The sequence below is a fragment of the Colius striatus genome, chromosome 18 (genome assembly GCF_028858725.1).
Source record: "Colius striatus isolate bColStr4 chromosome 18, bColStr4.1.hap1, whole genome shotgun sequence".
NCBI classification, from domain to species: domain Eukaryota; kingdom Metazoa; phylum Chordata; class Aves; order Coliiformes; family Coliidae; genus Colius; species Colius striatus.
Window position 1 is genome coordinate 9,394,551 of NC_084776.1, and position 18,603 is coordinate 9,413,153.

The following is an 18,603-nucleotide window of genomic DNA, read 5'->3' on the forward strand; positions in this document are numbered from 1 at the left end:
TCCAGATTCCCTCCTTAACACCCTTGTCGGATTGTTTATAGGAGATGTATTCATATAGTCAGTAAGACATCAAAATTTTCTAATTATATCTAGTCATGTCAAATGACAATTATGCCCTTAGTTCAGTTTGCCAGACAATGCTTTACCAAAGAAGCTTTGCCAAAAATGTTTTGACCGAAGAAAGAGTCGGCATCTGCAGCATCTGCAGCCTGGAGCGTATAAAACGACCCCGCCACAAGTGTGCCCTGTCTCCACGGGAAGCTTCAAGGTAAGTGTAGGGGGTCCCCAGCCCTGCAGGAAAGGATGGTGCTGTTATGTGCACAGCATTCCTGCTGCCTCCAGTGCCCGTTTCCAGGAGGACACTCAATTTCTCAGCTCAAGTTTTAAATCTGCTTTCAAGGCACCTGCACATTTTGACTCTGGATTTCTGTGCAGCAGCAAGTAGGGATTTGCCATTTCTGTTTTACAGCACTGACTGGCTTCCAGACTGCAAACCACCCACCTGGTGTCACAAGAGGTAAGAAGCTGATTTTTAATTCTTAGAGGGGAGAGATGTATCCTTTTGGGTGGGATTTTGGGAAGGGTCACTGTTTCACCCTATACTCAAACCTACTGTGATTAGAGCGGAGTGCTCAAGGTTTTCAAGGGGCTGTGTTTAAAGTCTCTGACCACTTGATGGCAGACCAGGAAATCCTCATGTGGAAAATTGTTCATTTCTGCTTAACTGACCTAACAGGGATCAGTGCATGCTGGCTTCCCTTGTTTGCTATAGCAGCAGTAGGACTGGACCAAGATGAGCACTGCAGGAAAAAGTGCAAACTTCTGCATTCTGCTTGAGAATGTTTGAATTAATAAATCATCTGAGCATATAGACCTGCTAACCACCTTCCTAAAATGCCAGAGAGCTCAATTAGATAACCATTTTCTGACTCCAGACAAAGCAGTATTTATTACCCAATGAATAAAAAAGTAATAGATCTTACTAATATAGCTGGAGAATTTTCAAGTGCAGTTGGCTGAATGTACATGTTTAATAAAGCAATACTCTTTCTTAATAAAGAAATACTCTTCTTTTTTCTTTAAGTTTTGAGAACTCACCTGTTCCTAAATTTGTTTTGGTATTGATTTGGTTTTTAACACAAGCTTGGCAATTCCAGTTTCAATGCCTGGATTTTATTTCACCCAAGTCAGAACTTTTGGGATGAAATTATTTAGATACTGTACTGAAGAATAACAAAAAACATACAACAGTTTGTATAATGGCAAATACAGTCACAAAGCCTGCCCTTTTCTTTCATTTGACAGCTTCATTAGCAAAATTCATTCCTTTCCCACTGCCTTTCTGGCACCATTACATTTAATAAGTAAATGTCCCACAAGTTCCATATTTTCCAAGACTGTGGGTCTCATTTTCAGAAACGTTACTTCACTGTTTGTCCTTTTAAGAAAGTGTCCTAACTGTATTTCTGTTCCTAATAGAGCTGCCTTAGTGAAACTCGCTCAGCAAAATCACTCTTGTCTTACAGACACAGTATTCTTAAAGCACCAAACCCACAGTTCTGAAAGGTCATTAAAAGCTGGTCTCCTAAATGTCTGAAGATCCAGACTGCATCAATGAAAACCTCTTATTTTCTAAGTTGACCTAAAAGTTCAGTCTCTAATTAGTTCATGTTAGGTGTTTCAAATACTTAGAGTATGAAGAGAAACCAAGGCGCAAGGTAATAATTTTTTTTCCCAGTCTTACAGAACAGATGAAAATGCTTCTTTGCCAAATTGTTCCTCCTCATTAGAGTCCCCTCTTGACGTACCTTCAGTGAAGGGCAGCCATGGCTTCTGGAGATGCTGAGATGGCCGTCTTTGGGGAAGCGGCTCCCTATCTCCGAAAGTCAGAGAAGGAGAGAATTGCAGCCCAGAACAAGCCTTTTGATGCCAAGTCATCTGTCTTTGTGGCCCATCCTAAAGAGTCCTTTGTAAAAGGGACAATCCAGAGCAGGGAATCAGGGAAGGTCACTGTCAAGACTGAAGGTGGAGAAGTAAGTGAAAAACAAAGCTTGAAGGACACATGCTGATTCCCACTCCAAGGTTTTAGCTGACATACATGGATCTTTTGTTTCTTTGGTAGACCCTGACCGTGAAAGATGATCAGGTCTTCTCCATGAACCCTCCCAAGTACGACAAAATCGAGGACATGGCCATGATGACCCACCTCCATGAGCCCGCCGTGCTGTACAACCTCAAAGAGCGTTACGCAGCCTGGATGATCTACGTGAGTACCAGCAGCAGGCTTCCTGTGGGTAGCCAGGACGAGCTGCTCTGCCAGCCTCAGGGGAAGCCAACGTGCTGTCTCCCTTCCCCACAGACCTACTCGGGTCTCTTCTGCGTCACCGTCAACCCCTACAAGTGGCTGCCGGTGTACAACCCGGAGGTGGTGTTGGCCTACCGAGGCAAGAAGCGCCAGGAGGCCCCTCCACACATCTTCTCCATCTCTGACAACGCCTATCAGTTCATGCTGACTGGTGAGTGCTTGACCTCCCTCACAGCAATCTAAACCAAAAAGCTCTGCTGATCTCACTGCAGCATGTGATGAGCTGGCTAAACACACTGGAGATGTTTGACGCAGAACTTGACCGAGTTATGCAGGAATTAATTTCAAGTGAAACAGACCCAGAAGCAATGTAGGGACTCAGCACTGTGTATTATTTGCACTTGATTGTAGGAGATTACATACTCTCCCACTGTAGAAATAGTACTTGATTAAGTTTGCTATTTTTTTTACTGATAGGGAAGAAAAAAGAATTACTCCATGTAATCCACTGTTTTGAACACAAGCAGCCAGTGTGTTTAGATTTCTTGATGAGAACTCTGTCAAGGGCTGCTGTACAACTTATCTACACATGCCTCTGACAGTTCTAGGCATCCATTTGGACCCATAATCACTACTGTTAGGATCTGGATGAGAATTTTGTGTTCTTGGACGTTATGGAGAAGCTCCAACTTACATTGACATCTTATTGAGCTTATTGTTACACAGGACAACTGCTAACACTATCTTTCATTTGGCCTTTCCCACAGATCGCGAGAACCAGTCAATCCTGATCACGTATGTACACCCCCTCCTCGGGGCCCTGCAGGGCTGCCCAGGGCCAGGGCACCTCCTGCCTGACCACACGCTCTCTGCTTCTCTCTTTGGTTTGGCAGCGGAGAATCCGGTGCAGGGAAGACTGTGAACACAAAGCGTGTCATCCAGTACTTTGCAACAATTGCAGCCAGTGGGGAGAAGAAGAAGGAAGACCAGCCTGGCAAAATGCAGGTAAACAGACACTGTCTGGAATGAATGCTTTCCTCTGCTCCTGATGTGATTTTTGCAACAGATGCCCATCAATAATTATCATCCTGCAGGGAACGCTTGAGGATCAAATCATCAGCGCCAACCCACTGCTGGAGGCGTTTGGAAATGCCAAGACCGTGAGGAACGACAACTCCTCACGCTTTGTAAGTTGTTCCCTTAGACAAAATCACTCATAATAAGAGTAGTGATGGACTAGTGGTATGTTCTGAGAAGGAGATGGTAATGCAATGCATCCAGGCTGAAGTGCTTCTGTTTCTCCTGAACAGGGTAAATTCATCAGAATCCACTTTGGTGCCACAGGCAAACTGGCTTCTGCTGACATTGAGACTTGTAAGACACTCTCCTGGCCTCACCACATTCCTTCCCAAATTCACATCTCTGCATGTTATCTTGTGCCTGATTCTTTCCACGACTCTTGACAGATCTGCTGGAGAAGTCCAGAGTCACTTTTCAGCTGAAGGCAGAAAGAAGCTACCACATATTCTATCAGGTCACCTCCAACAAAAAGCCAGAGCTAATTGGTAAGAGCCATCACTGAGCTTTTTTGAGGAAGGTCACTGAGTAACTGTATTTGAAAACCAATGAAATTTATCCCATGAACACATTTGTTTTCAGAGATGCTTCTCATCACCACCAACCCATATGACTTCCCTTTTGTGAGTCAAGGTGAAATCACTGTTCCCAGTATTGATGACAAGGAGGAGCTGATGGCTACAGATGTAAGTGGCTTTCAATAGAGGTCACCAGATACAGATGGTATATCACATATCATCCAAATACTTCACTTTGATGTTTGCATTACCAGAGTGCCATTGACATCCTGGGCTTCAGTGCTGATGAGAAGACAGCCATCTACAAACTGACAGGGGCTGTCATGCACTATGGCAACCTGAAGTTCAAGCAGAAACCAAGAGAAGAGCAGGCAGAGCCTGATGGCACAGAAGGTATTATCAATCTCAATAACTTCTGTAAGGCACTATGGATTTTAAGGTTACAAGGAAAACTGCAAGCTAGAAAAAAATGGCCCTTTGTCCTCTTCTTAGCACATCAAATTCCCTGATCTCAGTATTTTTGCATCTTATGCTGAGTCATTGGAGACTTAACATTATTAGTCATACCTTTGTTGGAATATCGCTTGTAATTGGGAAACAACCAAGTGATTTAGCTCTAACAAGATGGGGAACCATGTGCCCATTCATACTCTCCTGTATATTGTGAGAGATGTATTTGATTCCTCTCTTTTGTTGGAGCAGGACCTACTACTTGCATCTCTACCTCTCTGAGCAATGGCTCCACTTGCTAAAGGATAGGGCAGAAGGTGAGAAGTACCACAGATAAAGGATGAATTCCAGTGAGTTTTACTGAATATCAGAAATCAAAGCTCAGAAAGGGTTGTAGACATTGGATCTGAAAGAGAATAGAGATATTCTGTCTGTGTTCCATCCTAAATAGTGGGTGGTTTAGGTCACCTGAATGTAGATCAGTGCCTGCAGCTCCTCAGCTATGGATGTACTATAAATACTCACACTGGCAAGCTACAGCTTTCAGTTTTGTGACGGGATATTTTTTTTTCAACATCATTACTTTCTACAAGCTTCAGTAAAGACTTTTAAACATAACTTGTTTAGAAAAGCTCAACGTGCATAATGATAACTTTGATGTTACCAAGACTCCCTCTGTGAGAGTCTACAGAAAGATGTCAAAGAACAGAAATTGGAACCCTGCAGCCTTTAGAGAACACTCCAGGATTCAAAGTCTGTGTGACACATAATTCTTCATTTCCCCTCTGTCTTTTTAGTTGCTGACAAGGCTGCCTATCTTATGGGTCTGAATTCAGCTGACATGCTCAAGGCACTGTGCTATCCCCGAGTCAAGGTTGGGAATGAATATGTGACCAAAGGTCAAACTGCACAGCAGGTAAGAAACATGTGCTAACCTGGAACCATGTTTCGAATTAAGATCCTTTTGGTTCTTCTCTGTATGGTATCTCTTTGCATTCATTTTTCTTATAGGTGCACAATTCAGTGGGTGCTCTGGCGAAAGCTGTGTATGAGAGGATGTTCCTGTGGATGGTTGTTCGTATCAACCAACAGCTGGATACAAAGCAGCCAAGACAGTACTTCATTGGTGTCCTGGACATTGCTGGCTTTGAGATCTTTGATGTAAGTAACAAAGATATGGTAAGAGCCATTTAGAAGTGACAACTGGATCATTCTGAGACATATTTTTAAAGAAGACATAATATCATCACACAATTATTTGCAGCAATTTGCCTTTTTTTCCTGTCACGAAGTATGAAATGACCTTTCGAAGAACTTCTCTTATTTCAAGATGTGCAAACACAGAAGTACAGCTTGGTCCAGTCTGAAAAATGTCTTGGTTTGAATCATCAAGGACAAGACATTATAAAAAAATGTATATCAATAGGCCTAAGCTTGGATTTTTTTGGTCTCAGATTAAACAGAAAATACATTTTACCTTCACAATTTTATTAATTAAAAATTAATTCCTTTTGGACAATTAACTTGACACATTTCTCTGTTTATGTGGACATAAAGCAGGCTGAAGCAATGCATAAATTTGACAATGAAGCCAAAAAAAATACAGCTCTTGTTTTTTAAAAACGAGGTTTTGCAATTATTGCTGCCTCTTGTAAATATGAGTCTTACTTTATTTCTAGTTTAACAGCTTTGAGCAGCTGTGCATCAACTTCACCAATGAGAAACTGCAACAGTTCTTCAACCACCACATGTTCGTGCTGGAACAAGAGGAGTACAAGAAAGAGGGAATTGAATGGACATTCATTGACTTTGGGATGGACCTGGCTGCCTGCATTGAGCTCATTGAGAAGGTATCCTTCCTGTTCAAATCCATTACATGCATGGAAATCCTAAAATTTGTCTCATTTTCCTCTGTTCATGTCCAAATATTCGTCTTTTGTTGTTCAGAATACCTTGCCCTGTAGTTTGTCTTCTGTCAAGTGAGACATGAAGGAGACTTAACACAGCTTAGTAGCAGCAAGTCTGTCAAGTGACAAAAGATTGTTAAACTCCCAGTAAGAGTATTCTTTCAAAAGAGCAAGAGTCAGTTTCCAGGTTATGGTGTCTCCTCAGCTCTAACAGATTTGTACCTGTCCAACAAAATAGCTATATCTTTGTAAAATTAAATAGAAAGAGGATATATGTAGCTGTCAGCACACAGTCACACCTACACGTGTGAGAAGGCAGTTACACTGCACATGAGATGAAAAGTTTGGTATCTGGCAGGGTAAGTAGTTAGAATCACAGACCTGTTGAGTTCTGAAAGCAGCTCTGGAGATCTCATAGTCCAACTCCCTTGGTCAAGGCAGAGTCAGTTACAGCAGGTTACTTACGATCATGTCCAGGTGGATTTGATTACCTCCAAGGGTGGATATGCCACAGATAGTCTGGAGAACCTGTTCCAACTTTTGACCACCTTCACAGTAAAGAAGTTTTTTCTTATGTTTAAATGGAATTTCATGTCCTGTTACTGGACACCACTGAGAAGCCTCTAGTTCTGCTTTTTTTTAGCTCCTTCCATTAGCTATTTCTACACATTTGTAAGATTCTCCAGTGGCTTCCCTTTTCAAGGCTGAACAGTCTCATCTCTCTCTGCTTCTTGTATGTCAGCTGTTCCAGTCATTTAAACATCTTTGTGGCCTGTCACTGGCTCACTTAGAATATCCATGTTTCTATTGTACTGGGGAGCCAAGAACTGGACACAGCCCTCCTGCCATTTCTAAGCAGAGCTGAGTAAAGGGGAAGGATCACCTCCCTTGAGATGCTGGCACGCTCTTAATATAGCCCGGGATGAGCTGTCTGCTTTGCTGCAAGGATGGGTTGTCTAATGCTTAATTTGTCTAAGAAATCTGTGTGTGCTTTGAGCCCTTCTGGGTAAGAAGATAATACTCTGATTTTATAAAACATATTCTCAACACAAACTAAAGAAATTTCCATTAATTTTTATGATTCATTTGGTATTAAAAAAATATAAATAGCATCATGTCTAATCTCAGTTTCCAGCAGAAAATGTAATCCAATAATAATCTTTTATGATGTACATCTCAGTCTGTGTTTCAGTAGTCTGCCGAGGTGAGATTATTATTGCCCAGAGAACTAAATGACTATCTGTGTCCCCTGTGCATTTCTTCCAGCCCATGGGCATCTTCTCCATCCTGGAAGAGGAGTGCATGTTCCCCAAGGCAACTGACACCTCTTTCAAGAACAAGCTCTATGACCAGCATCTGGGAAAGTCCAGTAACTTCCAGAAGCCCAAGCCTACCAAAGGAAAGGTCGAGGCCCACTTCTCCCTGGTGCACTACGCTGGCACAGTGGACTACAACATCACTGGCTGGCTGGAGAAGAACAAAGACCCCCTGAATGAAACTGTCATTGGGTTGTACCAGAAATCATCCCTGAAAACATTGGCCTTACTCTTTGCCAACTATGGTGGAGCAGATGCAGGTTGGTTCTATGAATCTCAAGCTTTCATGTACAGCTTACAAAAAGGAATCATAATAGGCAAAAGCAAAAATCTAAAACCTGTTTTATTTCTTTTCAATTTTTCAGAGGCTAGTACTGGCAAGAAAGGTGCCAAGAAGAAGGGTTCTTCCTTCCAGACTGTCTCAGCCCTTTTCCGGGTACACTGCTTCTTCCTAAAATGAGTAATGATGGTGTATACCCATCATTAAAAATGGCTGGTCTTTTCTTAATGTAGTTTGGTAAAATACCCAGAAGTTCTTGGGCTATATTTTGCTAGGAATATATCCACTAGAATCCATTTATGGTTCATTCCACTGAATGCACAACCTTTCTTCTCGTCCCCTTATACCAGGATGACATTTCCAAATGGAAGAATGTCATACAGAAGACTTCTAAAATATTCCAGATATATGCATTCAGGTTGCATTTCTCTTATGTTTTCAAATTTTCTTCCATTATCTCTCTCAGACATGTTAATGTTTAGACATTTTAATGTTTTGTCTGCCTAATTTATGTGCTCTGAGGTATCCTCTGGAGGGACTTGCTTCCTCCACTAATTATGGGCAAGAATTATTTACGAATAAGTATACAGATACTAATTGTAAAAGAAAGCCAGGATTCATCTCACCTTATTCTCATCTTATCTTACAAGATAAACATGAAATAAAACATAAAACTTAGCTTGTCATTATTCATTTTGCTTTCAGTGAGGAAAACAGGAAGGTTCTATTTAGATGACTCCATGTGACCCTTAAACACCTACAGCTGTATGCTTCAAAATTCCTCACAGAGGTATCAGTTTATCTCTCTGTGTAGCTCGAATGGAAGATGCATATAATTTCTAATTAAGGCATTCCAACAGTCAGTGGAGTGTATTGAAAATGTATGTTTAAGAGTATGATATTTCCTACAGATTAATCAGAAGAACTTTATAGATCAGTAACAACAAAAATCTGTGAAAAGTCAGAAAAACATGCAAGAGGCTTTGGTTCAGGATTCTGCAAGCTTGTTTTTGTCTGCTTTCTCATGAACTGATTTCAGGGGAGATCATGCTTACAGTGGAAATTACATTTGCTAATCTAAACTTTTGTTAATGACTCTTCCAGGAGAATTTAAACAAGCTGATGACCAATCTGCGGAGCACTCACCCCCATTTTGTCCGCTGCATCATTCCAAATGAAACGAAAACACCTGGTAAGAGCCTCATATGTTGAAGATTTTAAGTGTGGCGCAGTTCTTCATCTCTGTATTACAGAATGTAACATATATTTGTACTCTGAAGGTGCCATGGAGCACGAACTGGTACTTCACCAGCTGCGGTGTAATGGTGTGCTGGAAGGCATCAGAATTTGCAGGAAAGGATTTCCCAACAGAGTCCTGTATGCAGATTTTAAACAGAGGTCAGATTTCTTTGCCTTACTGGATTATTTTGCCTATTTTGAGTAGCTTATGAAATTTAAATTTCACCTGTGGTGACTAAAGCCTTCTCTAAAGTTCATATATCACAGCACTGTTTTGTTCCAAACGGTTCTTAGACTCTTTTTAAGTGTACCTAACAATTTGTCTCAGCAACAGGGCTCTTTATATCCATAGAATCATAGAATAATTTAGTTTTGAAAAGACCCTTAAGATCATAAAGTCCAATGGGAGTCTGTCCTTTTTCTCCTTCAGATACAAAGTATTAAATGCCAGTGCTATCCCAGAGGGACAGTTCATTGACAGCAAGAAGGCTTGTGAGAAACTTCTTGGATCAATTGATATAGACCACACTCAATACAAATTCGGTCACACCAAGGTACAAGAACAGTTTGTTTCAAGTACTTTTTGTGTTTTTGATTTGCAAGGCTTAAGACTGATGCTTAGATTTTCCAGACACTATGTGAAATGATCAAATAGTGTACTTAAAAGAAATCAACTATGCATTTATTGACTCAACAGCTGAATAAAATTCATTGTCACGGGATGATTTAATTAAAGATTAATTAAGGGTTCTCAATTTAAGACAAAGTTGAAGAATAAAAGAATCAGGGATTGATAAAAACAAAGGCAAAATATCTGGCTAATGTAATCCCTCAATTGCAGGTGACTGAAAATGTGGGGATATAAAAGAGACTCTCTCGCTACATACATTATTTGTGCGAATTTTCCTCTTTCTCTTAACTTCCAATATTATCTGCCACAGGAGACATGGTACTGCCCTACACTGAACAACAAGCACACACAGTTAACTTATTTTCATATTCTTACCTAAGGTGTTCTTCAAAGCTGGCCTGGTAGGCCTCTTGGAGGAGATGAGAGATGAGAAGCTGGCACAGCTCATCACCCGCACACAGGCCAGATGCAGGGGCTTTCTGATGAGAGTGGAGTACCAGAGAATGGTGGAAAGGAGGTAGGCATTTTTAAAATTAGGTTCACTATATTTTGCTTATTGTTTCATCATTAATATTTAATATGAATTTGGTTTACCTGTCAGGGAGTCCATCTTCTGCATCCAGTACAACATTCGTGCATTCATGAATGTCAAGCACTGGCCCTGGATGAAGCTGTTCTTCAAGATCAAGCCCTTGCTGAAGAGTGCAGAATCTGAGAAGGAGATGGCCAACATGAAACAGGAGTTTGAGAAAACCAAGGAAGAACTTGCCAAGTCTGAGGCAAAGAGGAAGGAGCTGGAGGAGAAAATGGTGAAACTGGTGCAGGAGAAAAATGATCTGCAGCTCCAAGTGCAGGCTGTGAGTACTACCAGTGTGCCTCATGCTCAATGAACTGTGACTATCAGGCTGATTTGTACAACTACATTTCCAAAAGTCATCTAGAAACTACAGTTCAATTAAACTAAATTCTGTTTTGTGAAGTGGCACTCAACAACTAGCTTCAATGGGAGATTTTTCTATGGTGTATGCTGAGGTTTCAGCATTTACATTCAGTTAAATTGCAATCAAGAAACTATAGTTTTATTAGTATAATGTTTGTTCTTCTAGTAATGTTTTCCTATCTCTAGTCTAAAACTGATCATGCCTATCCTTATATACATATGATTAGGATGTTTGAGGACATGTCTTTCCTCTTTATCCTCCCATTAAACAAGATAACTTGTTTCTTTCCAGTGTAGGTGATGGCTTAATTGTTAAAAACACTACTATGTTGTAATACTGAACCAGCTGAGAGAGAACAGAAGTAGGTATTGTCACTCACCCTTCTAAATCACTCAGAATCATTACATAAAAATATGTGACACATCAGCAGCACTGTAATGCCGTGGTTTCCAAGTTAAATCATTCACAGCATAGAAAAAACTGTATCCTCAAAGTAGTACTATGTGAGGTAGGAAAATGTACATGCCTGCTTTATACTTGAAGTATAAAGTGATGAAAAAATTAACTCGCTACAAAAGTAATACATTCTTCTTTCATGTTACTTCTGCTAGGCTGAAATTTGAGACAAATGGAACAAATAGCACAGAATATATCTCGCAAAAAAATACTAGAAACAAATTTTCTAGCAACTACTTCTAAGCTCATGAGAGTCTCACAGATAAAAGCCAAAGCTTCTAGATGATGAATACTTTTGGTCTGTGGTATTGAAAATTAGAAACAGTTTCTCCAGAAAGACCGTAGGGTGAAGAAAGAGAAATACAGGAATGATGTGAGCTTAACTGTGACTTTGATATTTGTATGTGTCTTGGCTTATGGTTACTTGGCACTTCATAAACATAGGATAAAATTGGATCTTGGGCATTCATGACTTAGCTTTCAAAAACACTGTATTTCATTCTGTTAGAACATAAATCAAATTTGTAACAAAAAAAAATATACAGGGCACTAAACTATGAAGGTAAGCATGATGATATTCCCTAAAAAATTATATCCCTAAAACTAGTATTTTCTTACCAGGAAGCTGACGCTTTAGCTGATGCTGAGGAAAGGTGTGACCAGCTCATCAAAACCAAAATCCAGCTGGAAGCCAAAGTAAAAGAGGTGACTGAAAGGGCTGAGGAAGAGGAGGAAATTAATGCTGAGCTGACAGCCAAGAAGAGGAAACTGGAGGATGAATGTTCAGAGCTGAAGAAAGATATTGATGACCTTGAGTTAACATTGGCCAAGGTTGAGAAGGAAAAACATGCCACTGAAAACAAGGTATAGGGCAGAAGATACCACTCTCACTCCAAAAAGACCTCTGTCCTGCTCTACAATGTAGAGTTTTCAACAACATATTTTATTTGCTCTTGCTCCCTTCTTCCCAAAGGTGAAAAACCTCACAGAGGAGATGGCAGCTCTGGACGAGACCATTGCCAAGCTGACAAAAGAGAAGAAAGCCCTCCAAGAGGCCCATCAGCAGACACTGGACGACCTGCAGGCAGAAGAGGACAAAGTCAACACGCTGACCAAAGCTAAAATCAAGCTGGAGCAGCAAGTGGATGATGTAAGCACACAGGCACACAGCAAGAACAGGACAGGTATGCAGCTAAACCTGGCTGGCAGAGTACTGATGGTCTTGTTCATTTCAGCTGGAAGGGTCCCTGGAGCAAGAGAAGAAACTGCGCATGGACCTGGAGAGAGCCAAGAGGAAACTCGAAGGAGACCTGAAGCTGGCCCATGACAGCATCATGGATTTGGAAAATGATAAGCAGCAGCTGGATGAGAAACTGAAGAAGTGAGTGTGGCTGTGGGGCACCTGAGCACTGGGCTGCTGCACTTGTCATTTTCTTGGAGCTCTAACACAGTTTGCTTTGCCCAAAGGAAAGACTTTGAAATCAGCCAGATCCAGAGCAAAATCGAAGATGAACAGCTTCTGGGCATACAGTTACAGAAGAAGATCAAGGAGCTGCAGGCAAGTCTCTGTTCCTTGCCCTCCTTCACCTGCTCTCAGGTCAGGTAGCAGCAGGGCAGGGCTGTGAAGGGTCCCAAATGTTCCCAGGCTCGTATTGAGGAACTGGAGGAGGAAATTGAGGCCGAGCGAACGTCTCGGGCAAAAGCAGAGAAGCATCGGGCTGACCTCTCCAGGGAGCTGGAGGAGATCAGCGAGCGGCTGGAAGAAGCAGGAGGGGCGACAGCAGCTCAGGTGGAGATGAACAAGAAGCGTGAGGCGGAGTTCCAGAAGATGCGGCGTGACCTGGAAGAGGCCACGCTGCAGCACGAAGCCACGGCTGCCGCCCTGCGCAAGAAGCACGCGGACAGCACAGCCGAGCTTGGGGAGCAGATCGACAACCTGCAGCGAGTGAAGCAGAAGCTGGAGAAGGAGAAGAGTGAGCTCAAGATGGAGATTGATGACTTGGCCAGTAACATGGAGTCTGTCTCCAAAGCAAAGGTATGTAAATACTTTTATTAGTAATGTGAAAAGAAAGTAATATTTGTGTTTAATCTTATTTTTTATCAGCTTATAATACAAACATTTTCTGCAAAACTAACGTGTAGAACTATTGGTGTATTCACATAGTCCCCAGATACGTAAACTCCATCTGCTGGAGACATTTTCCTGCTGTAACTTAGATAGAAATGGGGTATTAAGTCTATTTTCGTACACGTGCTTGAAACCTAGGCAAACCTGGAGAAGATGTGTCGCACTCTAGAAGACCAGCTCAGTGAATATAAAACAAAGGAGGAGCAGAATCAGCGCATGATCAGTGACCTCAATGCTCAAAGAGCTCGTCTGCAGACAGAATCTGGTATGACTCTTCCATCTCTAGTTTGGAAACAGTAGAAGCCCCCAAAGGACTCTCTTGGATGTAAAATCTTCTTAATTGTAAATTTTACAGGTGAATTTTCACGCCAGGTGGACGAAAAAGATGCTTTAATTTCTCAGCTGTCTAGAGGCAAACAGGCTTTCACCCAGCAGATTGAAGAACTGAAGCGGCAACTAGAGGAAGAGATAAAGGTGAAATGAAATCAGTATTTTACATCCCATTGTTTTTGGCTCAGTGTTCAAGAGTGCAATAGTTGATCTAATTAAAAATTCAAAATGTCCCATTAGGTGATGTAATTTAACCCCGTCACTGCAGGACTCCCAGCTTTTTGCAGTATATCACATCTTGGCTTCTATTTTCTCATGCAGTCATTTAACCCATATTTCTCTCATATATATTCCCAATGTCTAAGTGCCAGTAAGAGAAAGTTTCTCAGGATACATCTACTCCTTATTGCAATCTTCTTACTACCAGGCCAAGAACGCCCTGGCCCACGCCTTGCAGTCTGCTCGCCACGACTGCGACTTGCTCCGGGAACAATATGAGGAGGAGCAGGAAGCCAAGGGGGAGCTGCAGCGCGCCCTGTCCAAGGCCAACAGCGAAGTGGCCCAGTGGAGAACCAAATACGAGACGGACGCTATTCAGCGCACCGAGGAGCTGGAGGAGGCCAAGTACGTGGGGAGGGTGGCAAAGGCTGCCAGAGACTCAAACCAGAAATTTGAGACCAGTATTATATTGTCAGGAAGAAGCCAATGTTCTACCTTGGGGTGATGTGGCAGGATGGTATTAAATAAGTCATCTAATGTATGTCTGTTGAAAAATGAAACTAGAAAAACATTTGAAAGAGGCACAGAATGGTAGACAGAAATGATGTATGTAGACAGAAAATGGACCAGGACCATAGAAAGTGAAATGACTAAACATGCTGTTGAGAAAAGCACGACAGTATGAATTTGTCCTTGCTTGCTAACAGTTGAGCTGTGCTTCCCTCTTCCCAGGAAGAAGCTGGCACAGCGCCTGCAGGATGCAGAGGAACACGTTGAAGCTGTCAATGCCAAATGTGCCTCCCTGGAAAAGACAAAGCAGAGGCTGCAGAATGAAGTGGAGGACCTGATGATTGATGTGGAGAGAGCAAATGCTGCCTGTGCAGCTCTGGATAAGAAGCAGAAGAACTTTGACAAGGTCTTTTGGGCTCCAGACTAAGGGTTCCTGGGCAAAGCATCCCTTCCTGATTGCCACATAAATACTTACACCCCGTTTCTCTCCAGATCCTGGCAGAATGGAAGCAGAAGTATGAGGAAACTCAGGCTGAGCTGGAAGCCTCCCAGAAGGAGTCTCGCTCGCTCAGCACAGAGCTGTTTAAGATGAAGAATGCCTATGAGGAGTCCTTGGACCACCTGGAAACGCTGAAGCGTGAGAACAAGAACTTGCAGCGTAAGTCCCTGGCCCTCTGCTCCTGACTGGGCTTTCTCACTTCCCTGCACTACCCACTGCTCCACCATGGTCTGTGTCTGAAGGTCTGCAAGTTTGCCTGTCACTCTGGTGATGGCAGAGCCTTTCTGATTCTGCTCTATCCCTAATCCCTATTATTGGTCTTTTTTTTCCTCACAGAGGAGATTTCTGACCTCACAGAGCAGATTGCAGAGGGAGGAAAGGCAATTCATGAGCTGGAGAAAATCAAGAAGCAGATTGAGCAGGAGAAATCAGAAATCCAGGCTGCCTTGGAGGAAGCTGAGGTACGTGTACATAATCAGTGGTATCTGCACTGAAAATGGGGAAATGTGGCTAAAAATGGCCACTCCATTCTTTCTGGGGATCACAGCCAGCTGAGATTTCACAGCATTATAGAACCACATATCAGTAGAGGTTGGACGGGACTTTTAGAAATCATCTAACCCAGTCTCTCTGCTAAAGCAGGTTCACCTACATCAGGTTGCAGAGAAACATGTCCAGATGGGTTTTCAAAACTTACAGAGAAGGAGAGTCTAAAACATCTCTGGGGAGCCTGTGCCAGGACTCTGTCACCTATTTACCTATTACAAGCTGTACTTTACTTAGTGTTATAGGTATTTTCCTCCACTTCCCCAGGCCTCCCTGGAACATGAAGAGGGGAAGATCCTGCGCCTCCAGCTTGAGCTCAACCAGATCAAGTCAGAGATTGACAGGAAGATAGCAGAGAAAGATGAGGAGATTGACCAGATGAAGAGAAACCACCTCAGAATTGTGGAGTCCCTGCAGAGCAGCCTGGATGCTGAGATCAGGAGTAGGAATGAAGCCCTGAGGCTGAAGAAGAAGATGGAAGGAGACTTGAATGAAATGGAGATCCAGCTGAGCCACGCCAATCGTGTGGCTGCAGAGGCACAAAAGAACCTGAGAAACACACAGGCAGTACTGAAGGTCTGTTCATCGAAGCTACCAAAAGACAAATGTCATCCCTGACACCTAAGCACATGCCCCCAGCTTGTAATTTCTCTTGTCTCTTTTACAGGACACCCAGATCCACTTGGACGATGCTCTCAGGACCCAGGAGGACCTGAAGGAGCAGGTGGCCATGGTGGAGCGCAGAGCAAACCTGCTGCAGGCTGAAATTGAGGAGCTACGGGCAGCTCTGGAGCAGACAGAGCGGTCGAGGAAAGTGGCTGAGCAGGAGCTTCTGGATGCCACTGAACGTGTGCAGCTCCTCCATACCCAGGTCTGCACTTGGTGCGAAAGCTGACTTGCCTAAGGCTGTATGTTTGGTGTTACAGGCCTTGGAATACACGTCTTGCCATCTCTCTTTGTACAGAACACCAGCTTGATCAACACCAAGAAGAAGCTGGAAACAGACATTGCCCAAATTCAGGGTGAAATGGAGGACACGATCCAGGAAGCCCGCAATGCTGAGGAGAAGGCCAAGAAGGCCATCACTGATGTGAGTTGGGGCTCCTTTCCCTGCTGGTGATGGTTGTGTTCTCCCCCCAGAGTATCTCCAACCCCAAAATGGCTTTGACCCTTTTGTGTCCCCAGGCTGCCATGATGGCAGAAGAGCTGAAGAAGGAGCAGGACACCAGCGCCCACCTGGAGAGGATGAAGAAGAACCTGGACCAGACGGTGAAGGACCTGCAGCACCGTCTGGATGAGGCCGAGCAGTTGGCACTGAAGGGAGGCAAGAAGCAAATCCAGAAGCTGGAGGCCAGAGTGAGTGAGGCTTTTACTTGTGCCCGAGTGAGCATGTCCCTTGGAAAGACACCAGTGAAGCTGCAAGGATGGTCTTGTGATTGCAGGTGCGGGAGCTGGAAGGGGAGGTTGATGCTGAGCAGAAGCGCAGCGCTGAAGCCGTGAAGGGTGTGCGCAAGTACGAGAGGAGGGTGAAGGAGCTGACCTACCAGGTAAGGCAGGAGGCCTCCTTGGGCTGACTCTCCCACAGGAACTAAATATTCTTTGCACTTAGCAGCCCAGGGGAATTTGCACTGTGGGGAAACCAATTCAGTCTCTCTCCTGTTTGCCAACTGCTTTAGTCTGAGGAAGACAGGAAGAATATTCTCAGGCTGCAGGATCTGGTGGACAAGCTGCAAATGAAGGTGAAATCCTACAAGAGACAATCCGAAGAGGCCGTAAGTATCAGTCTGAGCACTTGGCAAGAGACACTTTCCAAGTGGGTAGCATGGTCCTTGAGGAGGTGAATTTAAGAAACCTGGAATGTACCAGTGGTCAATAAGGGAGAGCTCTGAGGTCTTTGAAATGCTTGTAAATTGGCCTGGCCTTTGTGGATAAAATCAATGAGCAAATTACAAGGCTAATGAGAAGGGTAAATGCAGTTAACCTTTCTTTTTTCCATTGGAAGAACAAAGGAGGCTGCAATAATACTGATATGATAAAGTGTTGAAAAGAACATATTTTCATAATTCTGAATTTCACGTCCCTGTCTTTATGGAAGAGTCACGTGACCCTGCAATTTGGAGCAGCTTGGTCGTTATTTAGAAGCAAAAGACTTGGCAAACCTCCTGAATTCTGTGTCCAGAGCACAGAAGATGTTGTGTTAGCGGATGCAATCCAGGATGAACTGAGGGAAGTCCTGCACCCCTGATGTTTCGAATGGAGGAGCAGGGCTTCTTTGTTACTGCAAACAGTGCAGTACAGATAGGAGCTTCTGCAACCTGACAGGGGATTTGTGACAGGGAGACTGAAGAAATCTCATGGGCTCCTTTTGTCTTACAAATGCCAAAGCCCACCTTAGGGTCTGCAGTAGTAGTTGAACATCTAATGATAGAGGTAACAAAATCTGATTTCCAGCTGCCAATTTGTTTGTTTCCTTCCCAAGTTCCAGAACAGAAATATGTTCAAATCCTGCAGTGCTCTGTCTAGATTGCATCTTCTATGGAAGGGAGGATGGGGAGGTGTGTGTAGGCTGACCTGTAAGCAGTGGAGGCTGGGGGATGGAGGTTTGTGCCTACCCCAGGAAGGGCCACAGCCCTGCAAGACCAGGCCACAGGAGGAGTGCAGGCTCTGCCACAGGCTCCTCACCACCAACTCCTCTCCCTGCACAGGAGGAGCTTTCTAATGTCAACCTCTCCAAGTTCCGCAAGATCCAGCACGAGCTGGAGGAAGCCGAGGAGCGGGCTGACATTGCAGAGTCACAGGTCAACAAGCTCCGAGCAAAGAGCCGCGAGTTTCACAGGAAGATAGAAGAGGAAGAGTGAGGATGTCGTGAGGCAACAAAGTGACCTGAGGGCTGCACAAAATGTGAACCTCTTGGTCACTTTCTTCTCTAATTAGTCTTTGTACCCCCCTCAATGTCTAGAGAATAAAGCCGTAGATTCCTCTGCACACACACTCTGAACAGCGTTTTCTTGGTTTTTGCTCCTGATCCAGCTTTGGTTATTTTATAGTAGAAAGTGTAGTCTTACTTTTCCTGGCTGGGGGAAGGGAGATGCCAATGCAAACTCTGACTACTGATAGTCCAGCCTTGTGCCCTCTTCCATGTGCTGCAGCTCCTTGCCCTGCTCCTGCTCTCACATCCTCTAAACTCCAGTGACCTTTCAGCCCAGCTTACTTCCCATGGGAGAGGCAAGAGAGGGTGATCCCTTTTCCTT

At 43.4% G+C, this 18,603-nt stretch overlaps 1 protein-coding gene across 1 annotated transcript; it reads left to right on the top strand.

Moving 5' to 3' along the window:
* Positions 1–487: 487 nt before the first annotated feature.
* Positions 488–18,210, top strand: LOC104552114 (myosin heavy chain, skeletal muscle, adult). Its single transcript, XM_062010623.1, has 39 exons — positions 488–517; positions 1,791–2,033; positions 2,123–2,266; positions 2,360–2,516; positions 3,073–3,100; positions 3,199–3,310; positions 3,400–3,492; positions 3,616–3,679; positions 3,772–3,870; positions 3,965–4,068; positions 4,155–4,293; positions 5,148–5,266; positions 5,362–5,511; positions 6,030–6,200; positions 7,524–7,833; positions 7,939–8,009; positions 8,958–9,045; positions 9,134–9,251; positions 9,523–9,646; positions 10,104–10,240; positions 10,325–10,580; positions 11,742–11,984; positions 12,094–12,270; positions 12,356–12,501; positions 12,588–12,678; positions 12,766–13,155; positions 13,387–13,513; positions 13,604–13,722; positions 14,006–14,202; positions 14,530–14,713; positions 14,800–14,965; positions 15,143–15,267; positions 15,620–15,928; positions 16,020–16,223; positions 16,317–16,442; positions 16,538–16,708; positions 16,795–16,899; positions 17,029–17,124; positions 18,058–18,210. The coding sequence occupies exons 2-39, from the start codon at positions 1,827–1,829 to the stop codon at positions 18,208–18,210; spliced, it is 5,820 nt and encodes a 1,939-aa protein (XP_061866607.1). The 5' UTR covers positions 488–517; positions 1,791–1,826.
* The last annotated feature ends 393 nt before the right edge of the window (positions 18,211–18,603 follow it).